We start from the raw sequence: 14,847 nt of genomic DNA on the forward strand, positions 1-14,847 counted from the left end.
CACGTACATACACCAGCATATTGATCCCCCCCCCCCGCCCCCCCTCGCAGCCAGCACAATAAGAGAGGAGTGTGGAAGCACTTCTCTTATGGCACAGAGATCTTTCCCCATCTCCCTGCTGGCAAACAGGGCAATAATGCTAATGTGCATGGGGCGATTGTAGTGTGCCCAGGCACACGCCTATGCAAGTACAGGAAGGAATACACAAACTGGGATCTCAGGAAATGTTTCTGGGTCACCACTGGGTACATGAATGTTTTAAATAGCAATTCCAGGCACCTAGTAAAATCGGTGAGCTAAAAAAACCTTTCCTTTGTAGGTATGCATGTGCAGCAATCTTATTCCCTTCGTTTGATGCTGGTTATCTAGCTAATACACACAATACACTCACCAAACCTTTTCAATGACTAGGAACATTAGGAAACCCAGATTAAAATCAGACATCCTTATCTGACCATACTTCACTTAAACAAAATGTATTTAATAGGGAAAACTGAGTAGCTAGAAAAATAGCATGTTTAGAATGTAAAAAAAGCAATAGCAGCCTTGGTTTCTCTCGCAAAAGGTTTCCTTTGATGCCCCTCAGAAAACACAGCAACTGTGCCAAATGCAGAAGTCTCAATTTATCTCCAACTGAATTGTCTGTAGTACACTTCAGCCAGATTCCAGAGAGCTCCATACATGGGGAGTGGATGGAGGTGGTAGGTCAAGTACATGCTTTCTACTCTATGATCTAAAGTTCCAAGGTAGGCCCGAAGTGGATTTATGGATGCAAAGAACTCTCTTGATGTGCTTATCATATGCAGCTCACAAACATCCTACAGTAAAAACAAAACACACTCTATTAGACAGAGAATACCAAACTAACCGTGTACAGGATTTGCAAGGCTCTGTAGGAAATGTTCCTAAATGCAATCTTCTCAGATGGTCAATTTTTGGTTGTGAGGGAGACCTGGACAAAATTAAAAGGGTATCAGCAGTTTATAGCAAGGTCTGTCTTTATTCCACAAACCCAACTATTCACAACAGAGCTGTTTAGACCTACCTTGTATATGCTTCATACTGCACAGATGCATGGCTGGGGGCCCCAGGAGGTTTTCCAAACTGCAGACGCAGAGGAAGCTTGCCCTGCAGCCGACTGATCAATCCATTCCCCAGAGGCAACCAATCCATGTTTGGGATTAGAAGCTGGCTGGGAAGAAGGCAGCACTCATCTATTAGTGCCTCGTCTGGCTCACAGGGGTGATTTTCATCCCGACCTATATGCCAAACACATTACAGTCAGAGTAGACTCGGCATTATACAATAAGTCACAGAAGAAGATCAATCCTTACAGCACATCCAGAGGCGGGTGAGCAGACGGAAAAGCAGAGACATGCTATCCTGTGTATCTGATGTGGCTGTGTATACGGGAAGACAGCTGGGTTTCAGAAGGCCCCAAATTCGAATCATCACCATCATTTCACGTAGTGTACCCAGTGAGGCTCCATCACGTAAAAAACTGTGCCCAGGCCGGAATGAAGAGCCCTGTTGAATACAGTCCTGAGTAAGGGCATGTAATCATTTTTATTATTTAAAAAAAAAAATTATATTATATACAGTTGTGTTCAAAATAATAGCAGTGTGTTGAAAAAAGTGAATAAAGCTCAAAATCCTTCTAATAGCTTTTATTTCCATACACACAAATGCATTGGGAACACTACACATTCTATTCCAAATCAAAACATGAAGAAAAATATATCAAATTTGTGTTGTTCCTCTAAAAAAATTGAAGAAAAGTGAATATTAGACTGTTCAAAAAAATAGCAGTGTTTGTATTCTTCTTTACAAACTCAAACATTCACTATATAAACTGAAAACTGTTTGAAGATTTTGCTTTCCTTTGAATCACTTAATTAATATTTAGTTGTATAAGCACTGTTTCTGAGAACTGCTGTACATCTGTGTTGCATGGAGTCAACCAACTTCTGGCACCTGTGAACAGGTATTCCAGCCCAGGATGATTGGACTACATTCCACAGTTCTTCTCAATTTCTTGGTTTTGCCTCAGAGACTGCATTTTTGATGTCACCCCACAAGTTTTCTATTGGATTAAGATCCGGGGATTGGGCTGGCCACTCCATAACGTCAATCTTGTTGGTCTGGAACCAAGATGTTGCACGTTTACTGGTGTGTTTGGAGTCGTTGTCTTGTTGGAACACCCATTTCAAGGGCATTTCCTCTTCAGCATAAGGCAGCATGACCTCTTCAAGTATTCTGATGTATTCAAACCGATCCATGATCCCTGATATGCGATAAATAGGCCCAACACCGTAGTATGAGAAACATCCCCATATCATGATGCTTGCGCAACCATGCTTCACTGTCTTCACAGTGTACTGTGGCTTGAAGTCAGTGTTTGGGGGTTGTCTGACAAACTGTCTCCGGCCACTAGACCCAAAAAGAACAATCTTACTTTCATCAGTACACAAAATGTTGCGCCATGCTCTTTAGGCCAGTCAATGTGCTCTTTGGCAAATTGTAACCTCTTCAGCACGTCTTTTTTTCAACAGTGGGACTTTGCGGGGGCTCCTTGCAGATAGCTTGGCTTCACATAGGCTTCTTCTAATTGTAACAGTACTCACAGGTAACTTTAGACCTTCTTTGATCTTCCTGGAGCTGATTGTTGGCTGAGTCCTTGCCATTTTGGCTATTCTTCTATCCATTCGAATGGTAGCTTTTTGCTTTCTTCCACGTCTTTCAGGTTTTGGTTGCCATTTTAAAGCATTTGCGATCATTTTAGCTGAGCAGCCTATCATTTTCTGCACTTCTTTATATGTTTTCCCCTCTCCAATCAACTTTTTAATCAAGGTACGCTGTTCTTCTGAACAATGTCTGGAATGACCCATTTCCTCAGAATGTCAGAGAGAAATGCACTGTAACCAGCATGTACAACATTTGCTGCCTTCCTTCCTTAAATAAGGGCAATAATTGGCACCTGTTTTTCAAAGAATGAATGACCTCACTAATAGAACATGCCCCTTTCAATTAGTGATTCAATTACACAGAATCAGCAGCATGCATGTCATGACTGTTGGATTTCTATTACTCTACTACACCTGCTAGTAAATTATTTGCCATGTAGAAATATCATTTCTACCAAAAACAGTGATTGATCAGGTTAGTGATGTCTGACTGCTATTATTTTGAACACAACTGTGTGTATATATATATATATATATATATATATATATATATATATATATATCTATATCTATCTCTATCTCAGTAAGACCAGTCTCATGAATTCATTCCATTAACATGGGGATATTACCTAAAATTTTATACAAATTTCAAATGTTGCAGATTTATTTGCCACAAAACGTATTTTCATATGCTAAAAGTGATGGTACTCAAGTATATAAGGCAGGGTAAAAAAGCGAAGATACATTCGGTTTTAGGTAAAGAGAAAGCACATGGGGGTTTAGCTACACCAGATTTTAAGAGGTATTACAATGCTGTGCTGCTGGCACAAACTGTAGATTGGATGGTTAGTTCAAGTGAAAAGAGTTGGGCGAAAATTGAGGGCACATTAAGTAATACACCATTGGGTAAAGTTATCTGGGTTCCACAGCAATATCGCACATTCTCTAAAGACACAAGTATATTGACGTTAAACGGTTTCAAGATTTGGGATAAGATTCACAAACAAGTTAAATGAGAATATGATTCACCTTTAATACCCCTCATTGGAACAAACTATTTTTCCCCGGGAAAAGAGGGAAAAAAAAACTGTATAAGGGTTAGGAATGTACAATTAAGAGATTATGAAGGGAGGGGGGGATAGGCACAATTCAAGAATTGAAACACAAATGGGGATTATCTTTGCTGGATGGATGGGGGTATTATCAGTTGAAACATTTTGTTGTGTCATTACAGCCAAGAATCTACTCCTATTCGAAAGAATGTTTGGTTCACAGGATGCTCTCAAACAATGTATTTCCCAAATCTTACTGTAATACTGTACTTACTGTAATGGCAGGGTCAAAGATGCTGCCATACATAGAAAAATGGGAAAAAGATTTCGGGGTGACTGACTGAAAATGAAAGTTCTATAGTTAACAGGTGATTTGTTGGTAGATACCAAAACAATAGAGATGAACTTTAAGTGTGGTATATACCACCAATTAAAGCAAATAAATTTCAGCCAGAAAGTCACCATTTTGTTGGAGAGGATGTAAGCTAGAGGGGACAATAGCACATTTATGGTGGAAATGCCCAAGAATACAGGAGTTCTGGCAGGAGGTTATCCAGCTGGTACAGGAAATAACAGGAAGCAGTATTAGTAGAGATCCATGGGTATGTTTGTTCCATAATACAGATTTAAACAGCAAAACAATACAGAAATAGACTGAACCCCCTCATTTACTGAATGCAGCATAATGGTTAATAACAAAGCAGTGGCAAGTACAGGAAAGTCCATCAGTAAAGGAGTGGATTAGGAGAATAGAATAACACTAACACGCACACTTGTGTTATGCTGGGGAGGACAAAATGGGGAAAAACTTGAAGAAATATGGGGAAATAAATTTAAGATATCAAGGACATAAACAGAACTGGTGGGAATATAACGGGGTGGAAGGAAAGTACATGGGAACTGGTATATAAACATTCATAGATGAGAAGGAAATATTAGGTAAATGCAGACTTATGGGTGAGGGAACGGAGGGGCAACCAGGGGGGTGGGAATTCTGAGATGGTTTTAAGGTGCAATGTGGTGGAAAATTTGTGAAGATGATGTAAACATAGCTGTTCTTTTTCTATGGACGTAGAAAATTAATAAATAAGAATAAAAAATAAAGAGAATCTGTGTGCTAGATGTTTTTGTTGCTCAATACAGTATCCACCACTGGATTGCTACATCTGTACAGCTGCCTCATGGGTTTAAAGCAGTCGACAATTGTGGAAAGTATAAACTCAAACAGAAGCTTATTCTATGTATCTCTTGTTCCTTGCTGAACAGAGCATCTGTTTGATTGTTACATATGCTACAAGGACACAGAGCTATGGCAGGTTTATTACTGTGAAGAGAACTGAACTCTCTCCCCTTTCTTCAAATACTGGAAAGCACCTGAGCCCACAGAACTGTACTAGCACATCTATTCATGCATTGCATAACTGTTACTGCTATTTTAGCAGATGAAACCTTGATTTTATCATTTTCTGGTGCCCGATTGCCCATAGTACAGGGAATATATAAAGCCAAAATGCTGGCTGAAACACCTGCAGTATTTTTTTTGGAGTTTAGCCTGCTACAGACAACATTGTATAATTCTTTTCTAACAGTATGGGTTTGTGTGATGTGATCATTACTTTTGTATAATATTCTTAATGAAATTAAGAGGTTCTGCAATTTAGATTAATTCAAGGTTCTGTATACAATATTTTTTTTGGTTTAGGGAACAGAACAGATTTAGAGGTGGAATTCCAACTTACACCTACTGTAACTAGCCTTAAAACGCCCTCCTTCGCCACTCCTAACACCTATGCTAACTAACCTGTGTAACAAAGATGTACGCACTTACCTATTTTCAGGCAGCTCCAGTCCAGTCACAAACTCCCTTATGTCAGCTAGCAGCAGCAGGGAAAAGAAGATCATGCCCTGACAATGGCTAGTAAAGCCTGGAGCTGTGACATCACCCATGGGTTTCTCCCCTGAAGCCCTGCTGGCTGACAGAGGGGAGCTGGATCATGTGACTGGACTAGAGCAGCATGAAATTGGTTAAGTATTTATATATCTTTCTTACATTGGTTAGTTAGCAAAGGTGTTAGGAGGTGACAGTTTAAAGGCTAGTTGGGTATATACTGGAATTACACTTTAAACATGCCATTTATCTACTGGTTTTAGCAATTCTTTTAACAAAAAATTATATAATACAAGACTCTAAAAAAGATTATATTAGCTTTCCTGCTAAAAAGTATGTAAATACTTTTTAATAAAAATGCCCAAGACTTTTTAAAAAGTATCCATAGTGTGTTTGGATACGGAGTCCAGCAGTGGTTCACATTTGTAAAGCTCCTATCATATGGAACCCTTTGCATACACTACATTGCCAAAAGTATTAGGACGCCTGCCTTTACAAGCATAAGAACTTTAACCCCTTCACGCCGGCCGCACGCAAATGTACGACCTCCCGATGTCTGGGCCAAGACGCCGAGCGGCCGCACATTTGTGTTCATGTAACAAAAAACATATGTGCTGAGAGCGTGCGCCCTGCGCGCTCCCAGCACACGTGCGGTACTCACGGAAAGGTCTCGGTCCGCTCTTTCGATCGGGACCTTTCCTGAGCATGTGACCGGCCGTGACATGATGTCACGGCGGCCAAATGACACTGAGCCCCGCCCAGCTCCCGGCACAGGAACTCCTCTTCATGCCAGGACGATCCGGCGTGAAGGGGTTAATGGCATCCCAGGCTTAGTCTATAGGGTTCAATATTGAGTTGGCCCACCCTTTGCAGCTATAACAGCTTCAACCCTTCTGTGAAGGCTGTCCACAAGGTTTAGGAGTGCTTCTATGGGAATGTTTGACCATTCTTCCAGAAGAGCATTTGTGAGGTCAGGCACTGATGTCAGACAAGAGAGCCTGGCTTGCAGTCTCCGCTCTAATTCATCCCAAAGGTGTTCTATTGGGTTTAGGTCAGGACTCATGCAGGCCAGGCATGTTCCTCCACACCAAACTCGCTCATTCATGTCTTTATGGACCTTGCTTTGTGCACTGGTGCACAGTCATGTTGGAACAGGAAGGAGCCATCCCCAAACTGTTCCCACAAAGTTGGGAGCATGAAATTGTCCAAAATGTCTTGGTATGCTGATGCCTTAAGAGTTCCCTTCACTGGAACTAAAGGGCCAAGGATCCATTATCTCCTGCGCTCAAAGACTCAGATCAAACAGGCGTTAGTAACAAACAGCGTGTTCATCCGCTGGTGATCAGAGGTTGTGCGGCTCAATCACGAAGCTGGGGAAGCTTAATAGAACTGTAAAAGGGGATGAAAGAAAGAGCGTACAAACCTTGCGCATTACCTTAATAAATGAATAATGTTATTTTATTTAAGAAATATACTCACAAACGTGATGGTATAACAGGCATAAGTTAACTATACTGCACACAGGGTTACAGGTAAAACCAAAAGGGGGGATAAAAGCTAACACGTTTCAAAGGGTGCTCCCTTCATCAGAGCTGGGTTTGGTAGATAGAAACTTCAGTATAGCAGAGTTCTCATAGCAAGGAGACATTCAGCCACTGAGTGTCAATATTACAGCCACTCAGTGGCTGAATGTCTCCTTGCTATGGGAACTCTGCTATACTGAAGTTTCTATCTGCCAAACCCAGCTCTGATGAAGAAGGGAGCACCCTTTGAAACGTGTTAGCTTTTATCCCCCCTTTTGGAAATACCTGTAACCCTGTGTGGATTATGGTTAACATGCGCCTGTTTTACCGTCACGTTTGTGAGTATATTTCTTAAATAAAATAATTCATTATTTATTGAGGTAATGCACAAGGTTTGTGCGCTCTCTCTTTCATCCCCTTTTGCACTAAGGGGCCAAGCCCAATGTCTGAAAAAACAACCCCACACCATAATCTCCCCTCCAACAAACTTCACACTTGGCACACTGCAGTCATGCAAGTACCATTCTTCTGGCAACCGCCAAACCTAGACACGTCCATTGGATTGCCAGACAGAGAAGCGTGATTGGTCACTCCAGAGAACGTTTCCACTGCTCTAGAGTCTAGTGGCAGCGTGCTTTACACCACTACATCCAATACTTTGCATTGCACTTGGTAATTTAAGGCTTGGGTGCAACTGCCCGGCTCTCTACGCACTGTTATGCTAATCTGAAGGCCATGTGAAGTTTGGAGGTCTTTAGCTATTGACTGTGCAGACATTTGGCAACTTCTGCGCACTGTGTGCTTCAGCATGCGCTGACCCCGCTCTGTCATTTTACGTGGCCTACCACTTTGTGGCTGAATTGCTGCTGTTTCCAGTTACTTCCACTTTGTTATAATACCACCAACATTTGACCATAGAATATTTAGTAGCAAGGAAATTTCACAGATGGACTTATTGCACAGGTGGCAACCTATCACAGTACCACACTTTAATTCACTGAGCTTCAGAGAACAACCCATTCTTTCACAAATGTTTTAGAAGCAGTCTGCATGCCTAGGGGCTTGATTTTGTACACCTGTGGTCATGGAGGTGATTGGAACACCTGATTCCAATGATATGGAGAGGTGTCCCAATACTTTTGGCAATATAGTATAGCTTAAAGCAGAACTACAGGAATTACAACACTTAAAAATCTTCTCTTATTTATTTACATTTTTACAGTGCCAGGAGCATAGGTATTGTTATACTTCCAGCACTCTGACACAAAATCTTCAGGTCTTCAATACAGCAGACGCTCTGCATGCTCCTCTTCATTTCTTGCCCAATCACAGAATGCTTTGTTTTATGTGAACCCATTTATAAAATACAAGGTATTTCGTGAATGGACAGTGGAACAGAGGGGCAGCCAGAGCTACTGCTGTGTAATAGAGTGCATATTTCCTGTCAGAGTGCCAGGAGTGTAACAATAGCTGTACTCTCTATGATCAGTAAAATATTAAAAACAGTAAATAAAAGAGATAAGTCCACAAAGTGGAATACACCTCCTTCAACTTATTCCCTTATAAATCTACATTTTTTTTTTTTTTTTTTTTTTTTAAGCGCTGCAATACCTGGAGTTCTGCTTAGGACTGAAACTATATTTGTCAAGTAATGGTGTAGGAGTCACATAAGGCTTTTGTCAGTCTTTCAACAAAAACTTTTAAGCTATAAGATACTACTCTTTCCTGAACACTTGCAGTATAGGTAATTTACAGGTTTTCTAGCCACCTAATTATAGCACACCTTTATGTAAGCATTATGACTAGATGATCTGAACATCATACACCAGGAAAAATAGAACTGTAAAACAGACAAAAGGGGCCCAGGGTAAAGTGCAGTTACCTGGTTGGGAAGGCTGGCCAGCAGATACAACACAAAGTCACCAATCCACTGAATAAGTTGCTGTAGTGACTGAAGAGTTGGCATGTCTAGAACAAACTCCTCTGTTTTCAGATTAATCATCACTTTGTCTATATCTAAAAGAGAAAGTCTGGTTTACAGCTAATAACAAGCAGGACTTATTTCTATTGGTACTTCAACTTTGCAATAGATGTACCTGTATCAGGATATTTATTGCAGATCTCGGTAAGCCTGTCTCCTGGGCTTTTGTCGGGAGTGTTTAAAAAGTGGGGTCGCAGCAAAGACTTCAGAGTGCAGCTGACTGAAATAAGGAACAACTTGGCATGATAGTCACAGACTCGAGTGATGGTGCTAGGTGAAAGTTTACAAAGCGATGCTTTCATAGCCAGGATCCGGGTGGACAGGACCTAAATTATCATTAGCAAAAAGGTATAATTCATAGTATTTCATATGGAAAACACACTTGCTTTAAATCAGGATGTTTTGCACTTAACGAGATCTCACCTGTTGCAGTGCTGCATTTTGTTTGGTATACTCTTCATGTAGTTTCTCTACTAAATTATGTACCATGTTAGGTTGTACATGTAGCAGGATATCCCACCAGTCGTACCCAGTCACCATGCAATATTCTAGCAGGAACAGGAGATGACGAAGTGAAGTAGTCATATCAAGTGCGTGACCCATAGATGGGGAGACTCTCAGCATGCTGAGCTGTTAAGACAGAGAACTCAAATTACTAACCAAGAATAAGTATATTCTCATTTTACTACAGTATCTCCCAGAACACATTTTCACTGATGTGCTTTACATCCTTACAAAACTGAAAAAAAAAAAAGAAAAAAAGATAAAATGGCCCCCTTTAAAAACTTTCTGCCAACATCCCAATATATAAAAATCAAGAAAAAAAACTGTATTCCCCTGGGACTTTATATGGCAAAACCTACAGTAGGTACAGTTGCAAGAAAAAGTATGTGAACCCCTTGGGATTACGTGGAGTTTTGCATGAATTGGGCATAAAATGTGCTCTGAACGTCATCTAAGTCACAACAATAGAAAAACACAGTCTGCTGAACATAATACTACACAAACATTAGATGTTGCCATGGTTTAATTGCACATAACATGTAAACATTCACAGTGCAGGGAGGAAAAAGTATGTGAGGCCCTAGCTTAATGACTTCTCCCGCAGCTAATTGGAGCCAGGAGTGAGCCAACCTTGACTCCAATCAGTGTGATGATATTGGATGTGTTGCTGACAGCTGTCCTGCCCTTAAAAAACACACACCTGTTTTGGGTTTGCTGATTTCAAGAAGCACTGTCTGATGTGAACCATGCCTCGCAGAAAAGAGCTCTCAGAAGACCTACGATCAAGAATTGTTGACTTGCATGAAGCTGGAAAGGGTTACAAAAGTATCTCCAAAAGCCATGATGTTCATGTGTCCACGGTAAGACAGACGGTCTACAAATGGAGAAAGTTTAGCACTGTTGCTACTCTCCCTAGGCGTGGTCGTCCTGTAAAAATGACTGCAAGAGCACAGCGCAGAATGCAGCATGAGGTAAAGAAGAATCCCAGAGTGTCAGCTAAAGACCTACAGAAATCTCTGGCACATGCTAACATTTTTGTTGACACATCTACAATAAGGAAAACATTAAACAAGAATGGAGTACAAGCCATTGCTGTCCAAAAAGAATATTGCAGCACGTTTGAAGTTTGCAAAAGAGCACCTGGATGTTCCACAGCACTACTGGCAAAATATACTGTGGACAGATGAAACCAAGATTGAGTTGTTTGGGAAGAACACACAACACTATATGTGGAGAAAAAAAAGGCACAGCACACCAACATCAAAACCTCATCCCCACTGTAAAACATGGCGGAGGGAGCATCATGGTTTGGGGCTGCTTTGCTGCCTCAGGGCCTGGACGGATTGTTGTCATTGATGGGAAAATTAATTCCAGAGTTTATCAAGACATTTTGCAGGAAAACGTACGACCATCTGTCCGCCAACTGAAGCTCCGCAGAGGATGGGTGATGCAACAGGACAATGACCCAAAGCATACAAGTAATTCAACAAAACAATGGCTGCAACAGCACAGAATACGCCTTCTGGAGTGGCCCAGTCAGACTCCTGACCTCAACCCGATTGAAATGCTGTGGCATTAAGAGAGCGATTCACACCAGACATCCCAAGAATATTGCTACACTGAAACAGTTTTGTGAAGAGGAGTGGTCCAAAATTACTCCAGATCGTTGTGCATGTCTGATCTGCAACTACAGGAAACGTTTGGTTGAGGTTATTGCTGCCAAAGGATGGTTGAGGTTATTGCTGCCAAAGGAGGGTCAACTAGTTATTAAGTCCAAAGGTTCACATACTTTTTCCTCCCTGCACTGTGAATGTTTACATGTTATGTGCAATTAAACCATGGCAACATCTAATGTTTGTGTAGTATTATGTTCAGCAGACTGTGTTTTTCTATTGTTGTGACTTAGATGATATTCAGAGCACATTTTATGCCCAATTCATGCAAAACTCCACGTAATCCCAAGGGGTTCACATACTTTTTCTTGCAACTGTATATAACAGTATAAAATGGTAATGTTTATTACGAAAGTCTGTTACAATAAAAACGAACCAGTGGGTTTGATAGAGTGAACTCCAATACAATAGTTCACCTGCAGAACATACACAAAATGCAAATAACCTGCCAGCTTTTTTGCTGGTTGATGTATCTCAGACTAACAGCTCAAAAGAACTCATACAGTGATGTTGTCCAGACAAATCCAATGCGTTTTGGAACTCATGTTTACTTCTTCTGGAACCAAGCATGTCAAGTCTAAAACACAACAGCATATCAGGAAAATTTGAACAACATAGTACATGATATCACTTTAATACTACATAGAAGAAAGCCGATTGCTCAAACACTTACAAATTACATCACATCACATAGTGGATGACAGATATTCGTAAGAGATTGAATGGAAAAAAAAAAAACAAGTTCCGAAATGCGTTAGATTTGTCTGGAAAATATCACTGTACGTGTTCTTTTGAGCTTTTAGCATTTTTGCCAGTTGATGTATCAGACTGTCAGGTTATTTGCACTTTCTGTATGTTTTGCATGTCTTGTATCACCTGGAAGAAACCCATGCAAACACAGGGATAATATAGATACTCCATTCAGCCCTATGTGTACAGTAAGTGCAGCAACAAGGAGAAAATGCAGGATGGAACATAGAAAAAAATATAATGCAGCTATCTTCTACCTGTCAATTTGTACAATCATGAATATTCATGAGAATGTCTCCTGTACTCCTCATTAGGTCTACATACAGTGGATATAAAAAGTCTACAAACCCCTGTTAAAATGTCAGGTTTCTGTGATGTAAAAAAATGAGACAAAGATAAATAATTTCAGAACTTTTTCCACCTTTAATGTGACCTATAAACTGTACAACTCAATTGAAAAACAAACTGAAATCTTTTTGGGGGGGGAAGTAAACATAAAAAAAAACTGAAATAATAGGGGTTGCAGAAGTGTACACACCCTCTCATAACTGGAGATGTAGCTGTGTTCACAATTAAGGACCACATTCAAAATCATGTTAAATAGGAGTCAGTACATACCTGCCATCATTTAAAGTGCCTCTGATTAACCCCAAATAAAGTTCAGCTGTTCTAGTAGGTCTTTCCTGATATTTTCTTAGTCGCAACCTACAGCAAAAGCCATGGTCCACAGAGAGCTTCCAAAGCATCAGAGGGATCTCATTGTTAAAAGGTATTAGTCAGGAGAAGGGTACAAAAGAATTTCCAAGGCATTAGATATACCATGGAACACAGAGAAAACAGATATCAAGTGGAGAAAATATGGCACAACAGTGGCATTCCCAAGAACTGGACGTCACTCCAAAATTGATGCAAAGACGAGAATAAAACTGGTCTGGGAGGTTGCCAAGAGGCCTACAGAAACATTAACCACTTGCCTACCAGACACTTATACCTCCTTCCTTACCAGACTAATTTTCAGCTTTCAGCACTGTCGCACTTTGAATGACAATTGCGCAGTCATGCAAGATTGTACCCATATGAAAGTTTTATCATTTTTTTCTCATAAATAGAGCTTTCTTTTGGTGGTATTTAATCATCGCTGGGTGTTTTACTTTTTGCGCTATAAACAAAAAAAGTGCAAAAAAAAAAAGTTTCTTTGTTTCCATTATAAAATTTTGCAAACAGGCAATTTTTCTCCTTCACTGATGTACGTTGATGAGGCAGCAGTGATAGGCACTAATAGGCGGCACTGATAGGCAGCACTAATGGATAATGGCAGGCAGCACTAATGGATAGGCGGCACTGATGATGAGCACCGAAAGTCAGAACTGATAGGTGGCACTGACTGGCGGAACTGTTGGGCACTGAATGGCGGCACTGCTGGGCACAGGTGGGTGGCACAGATAAAGCACAGGTGGGCGGAGCTGGTGGGTGGCACTGCTGGGCACTGATCATCAGTGCCCTGATAATCTGTGCCGATCCCTGCTCTGACAACTGCCGGTTCTCGGCAGTACTTTCCTCACGCTTTGACAGCGAGAGGAAAGTTCAGCCGAGAACCGGCAATTGCATTTCCCTGTGATCAGTGTGTCATTGGACACGGCTTATCACATGGTAAAAGGCCGTTGTGATTGGCATTTTACCACATCACGTGATCAGCTATGTCCGTAGGACACAACGATCACGGAGATTGCCGGAGGCATCCAAAGGGGGGCGCGCAGGACAGCGTGTTCTGGGAGGACGTCATATGATGCCCTCCCAGAACTGGCCGGCCGCAGTGTAGCCGTCATTCGGCTATCTGTGGTCGGCAACTGGTTAAAGGAGCTGCAGCAATATCTGGCAAGTACTGGATGTGTGGTACATGTGACAATCTCCCGTATTCTTCATATGTCTGGGTTATGGGGTAGAAGCCTTTTCTTACGAAGAAAAACATCTAAGCCTGGCTAAATTTTGCAAAAACACAACTGAAGTCTCTCAAAAGCATGTGGAAAAATGTGTTCTGGTCTGATGAAACCAAGGTTGAACAGTGAAGCATGGTGGTGGCAGCATCATGCTTTGGGGCTGTTTTTCTTCAGCTGGAACCTTAGTCAAGGTAGAGGGAATTATCAGTACCAAATACCAGTCAATATTGGCACAAAACCTTCAGGCTTCTGCTAGAAAGCTGACCATGAAGAGGAACTTCATCTTTCAGCATGACAACGACCCAAAGCATACATCCTACTCAACAAAGGAATGATTTTACCAGAAGATGATTAACTAGTTGCCGACCGCAGATAGCCGAATGACGGCTACACTGCAGCCGGCCAGTTCTGAGTGGACGTCATATGACGTCCTCCCAGAACGCGCTCTCCTGGGCGCGCACCCGGCGATCTCCGTGAACGCTGTGTCCTACGGACACAGCTGATCACGTAATGTGGTAAAAGGCCAATCACAGCGGCCTTTTACCACGTGATCAGCGGTGTCCAATGACACGCTGATCACAGGGAAATGCAAGTGCCGGTTCTCGGCTGCACTTTCCTCACGCTGTCAGATCGTGAGGAAAGTACTGCCGAGAACCGGCAGTTGTCAGAGCGGGGATCGGCACCGATCATCAGGGCACTGATGATCAGTGCCCTGATGATCGGTGCCCAGCAGTGCCACCCGCAAGTTCCGCCCACCTGTGCCCAGCAGTGCGCCCACTAGCTCCGCCCACCTGTGCCCAGCAGTGCACCCACCTGTTCCCAGAAGTGCACCCACCTGTGCCACTCTGCAGTGTC

General features: G+C 41.7%; 1 protein-coding gene across 1 annotated transcript in view; it reads right to left on the reverse strand.

The window, feature by feature from the left end:
• The window catches only part of MED16 (mediator complex subunit 16), a 33,233-nt gene that overhangs the window by 5,897 nt on the left and 12,489 nt on the right, over positions 1-14,847 (reverse strand). Inside the window, exons 8-13 of the mRNA XM_089673573.1 lie at positions 9,552-9,758; positions 9,244-9,454; positions 9,030-9,163; positions 1,335-1,527; positions 1,046-1,259; positions 869-952 (exon numbers count right to left, since the gene is read on the reverse strand). Of these exons, the coding sequence (XP_089529699.1) occupies positions 869-952; positions 1,046-1,259; positions 1,335-1,527; positions 9,030-9,163; positions 9,244-9,454; positions 9,552-9,758 (1,043 nt within the window). The remainder of the gene's footprint in view (positions 1-868; positions 953-1,045; positions 1,260-1,334; positions 1,528-9,029; positions 9,164-9,243; positions 9,455-9,551; positions 9,759-14,847) is intronic.

The sequence above is a fragment of the Staurois parvus genome, unplaced genomic scaffold (assembly GCF_062004578.1).
Source record: "Staurois parvus isolate SC_StPar_1 unplaced genomic scaffold, SC_StPar_1.0 ptg000141l, whole genome shotgun sequence".
Lineage (NCBI taxonomy): Eukaryota > Metazoa > Chordata > Amphibia > Anura > Ranidae > Staurois > Staurois parvus.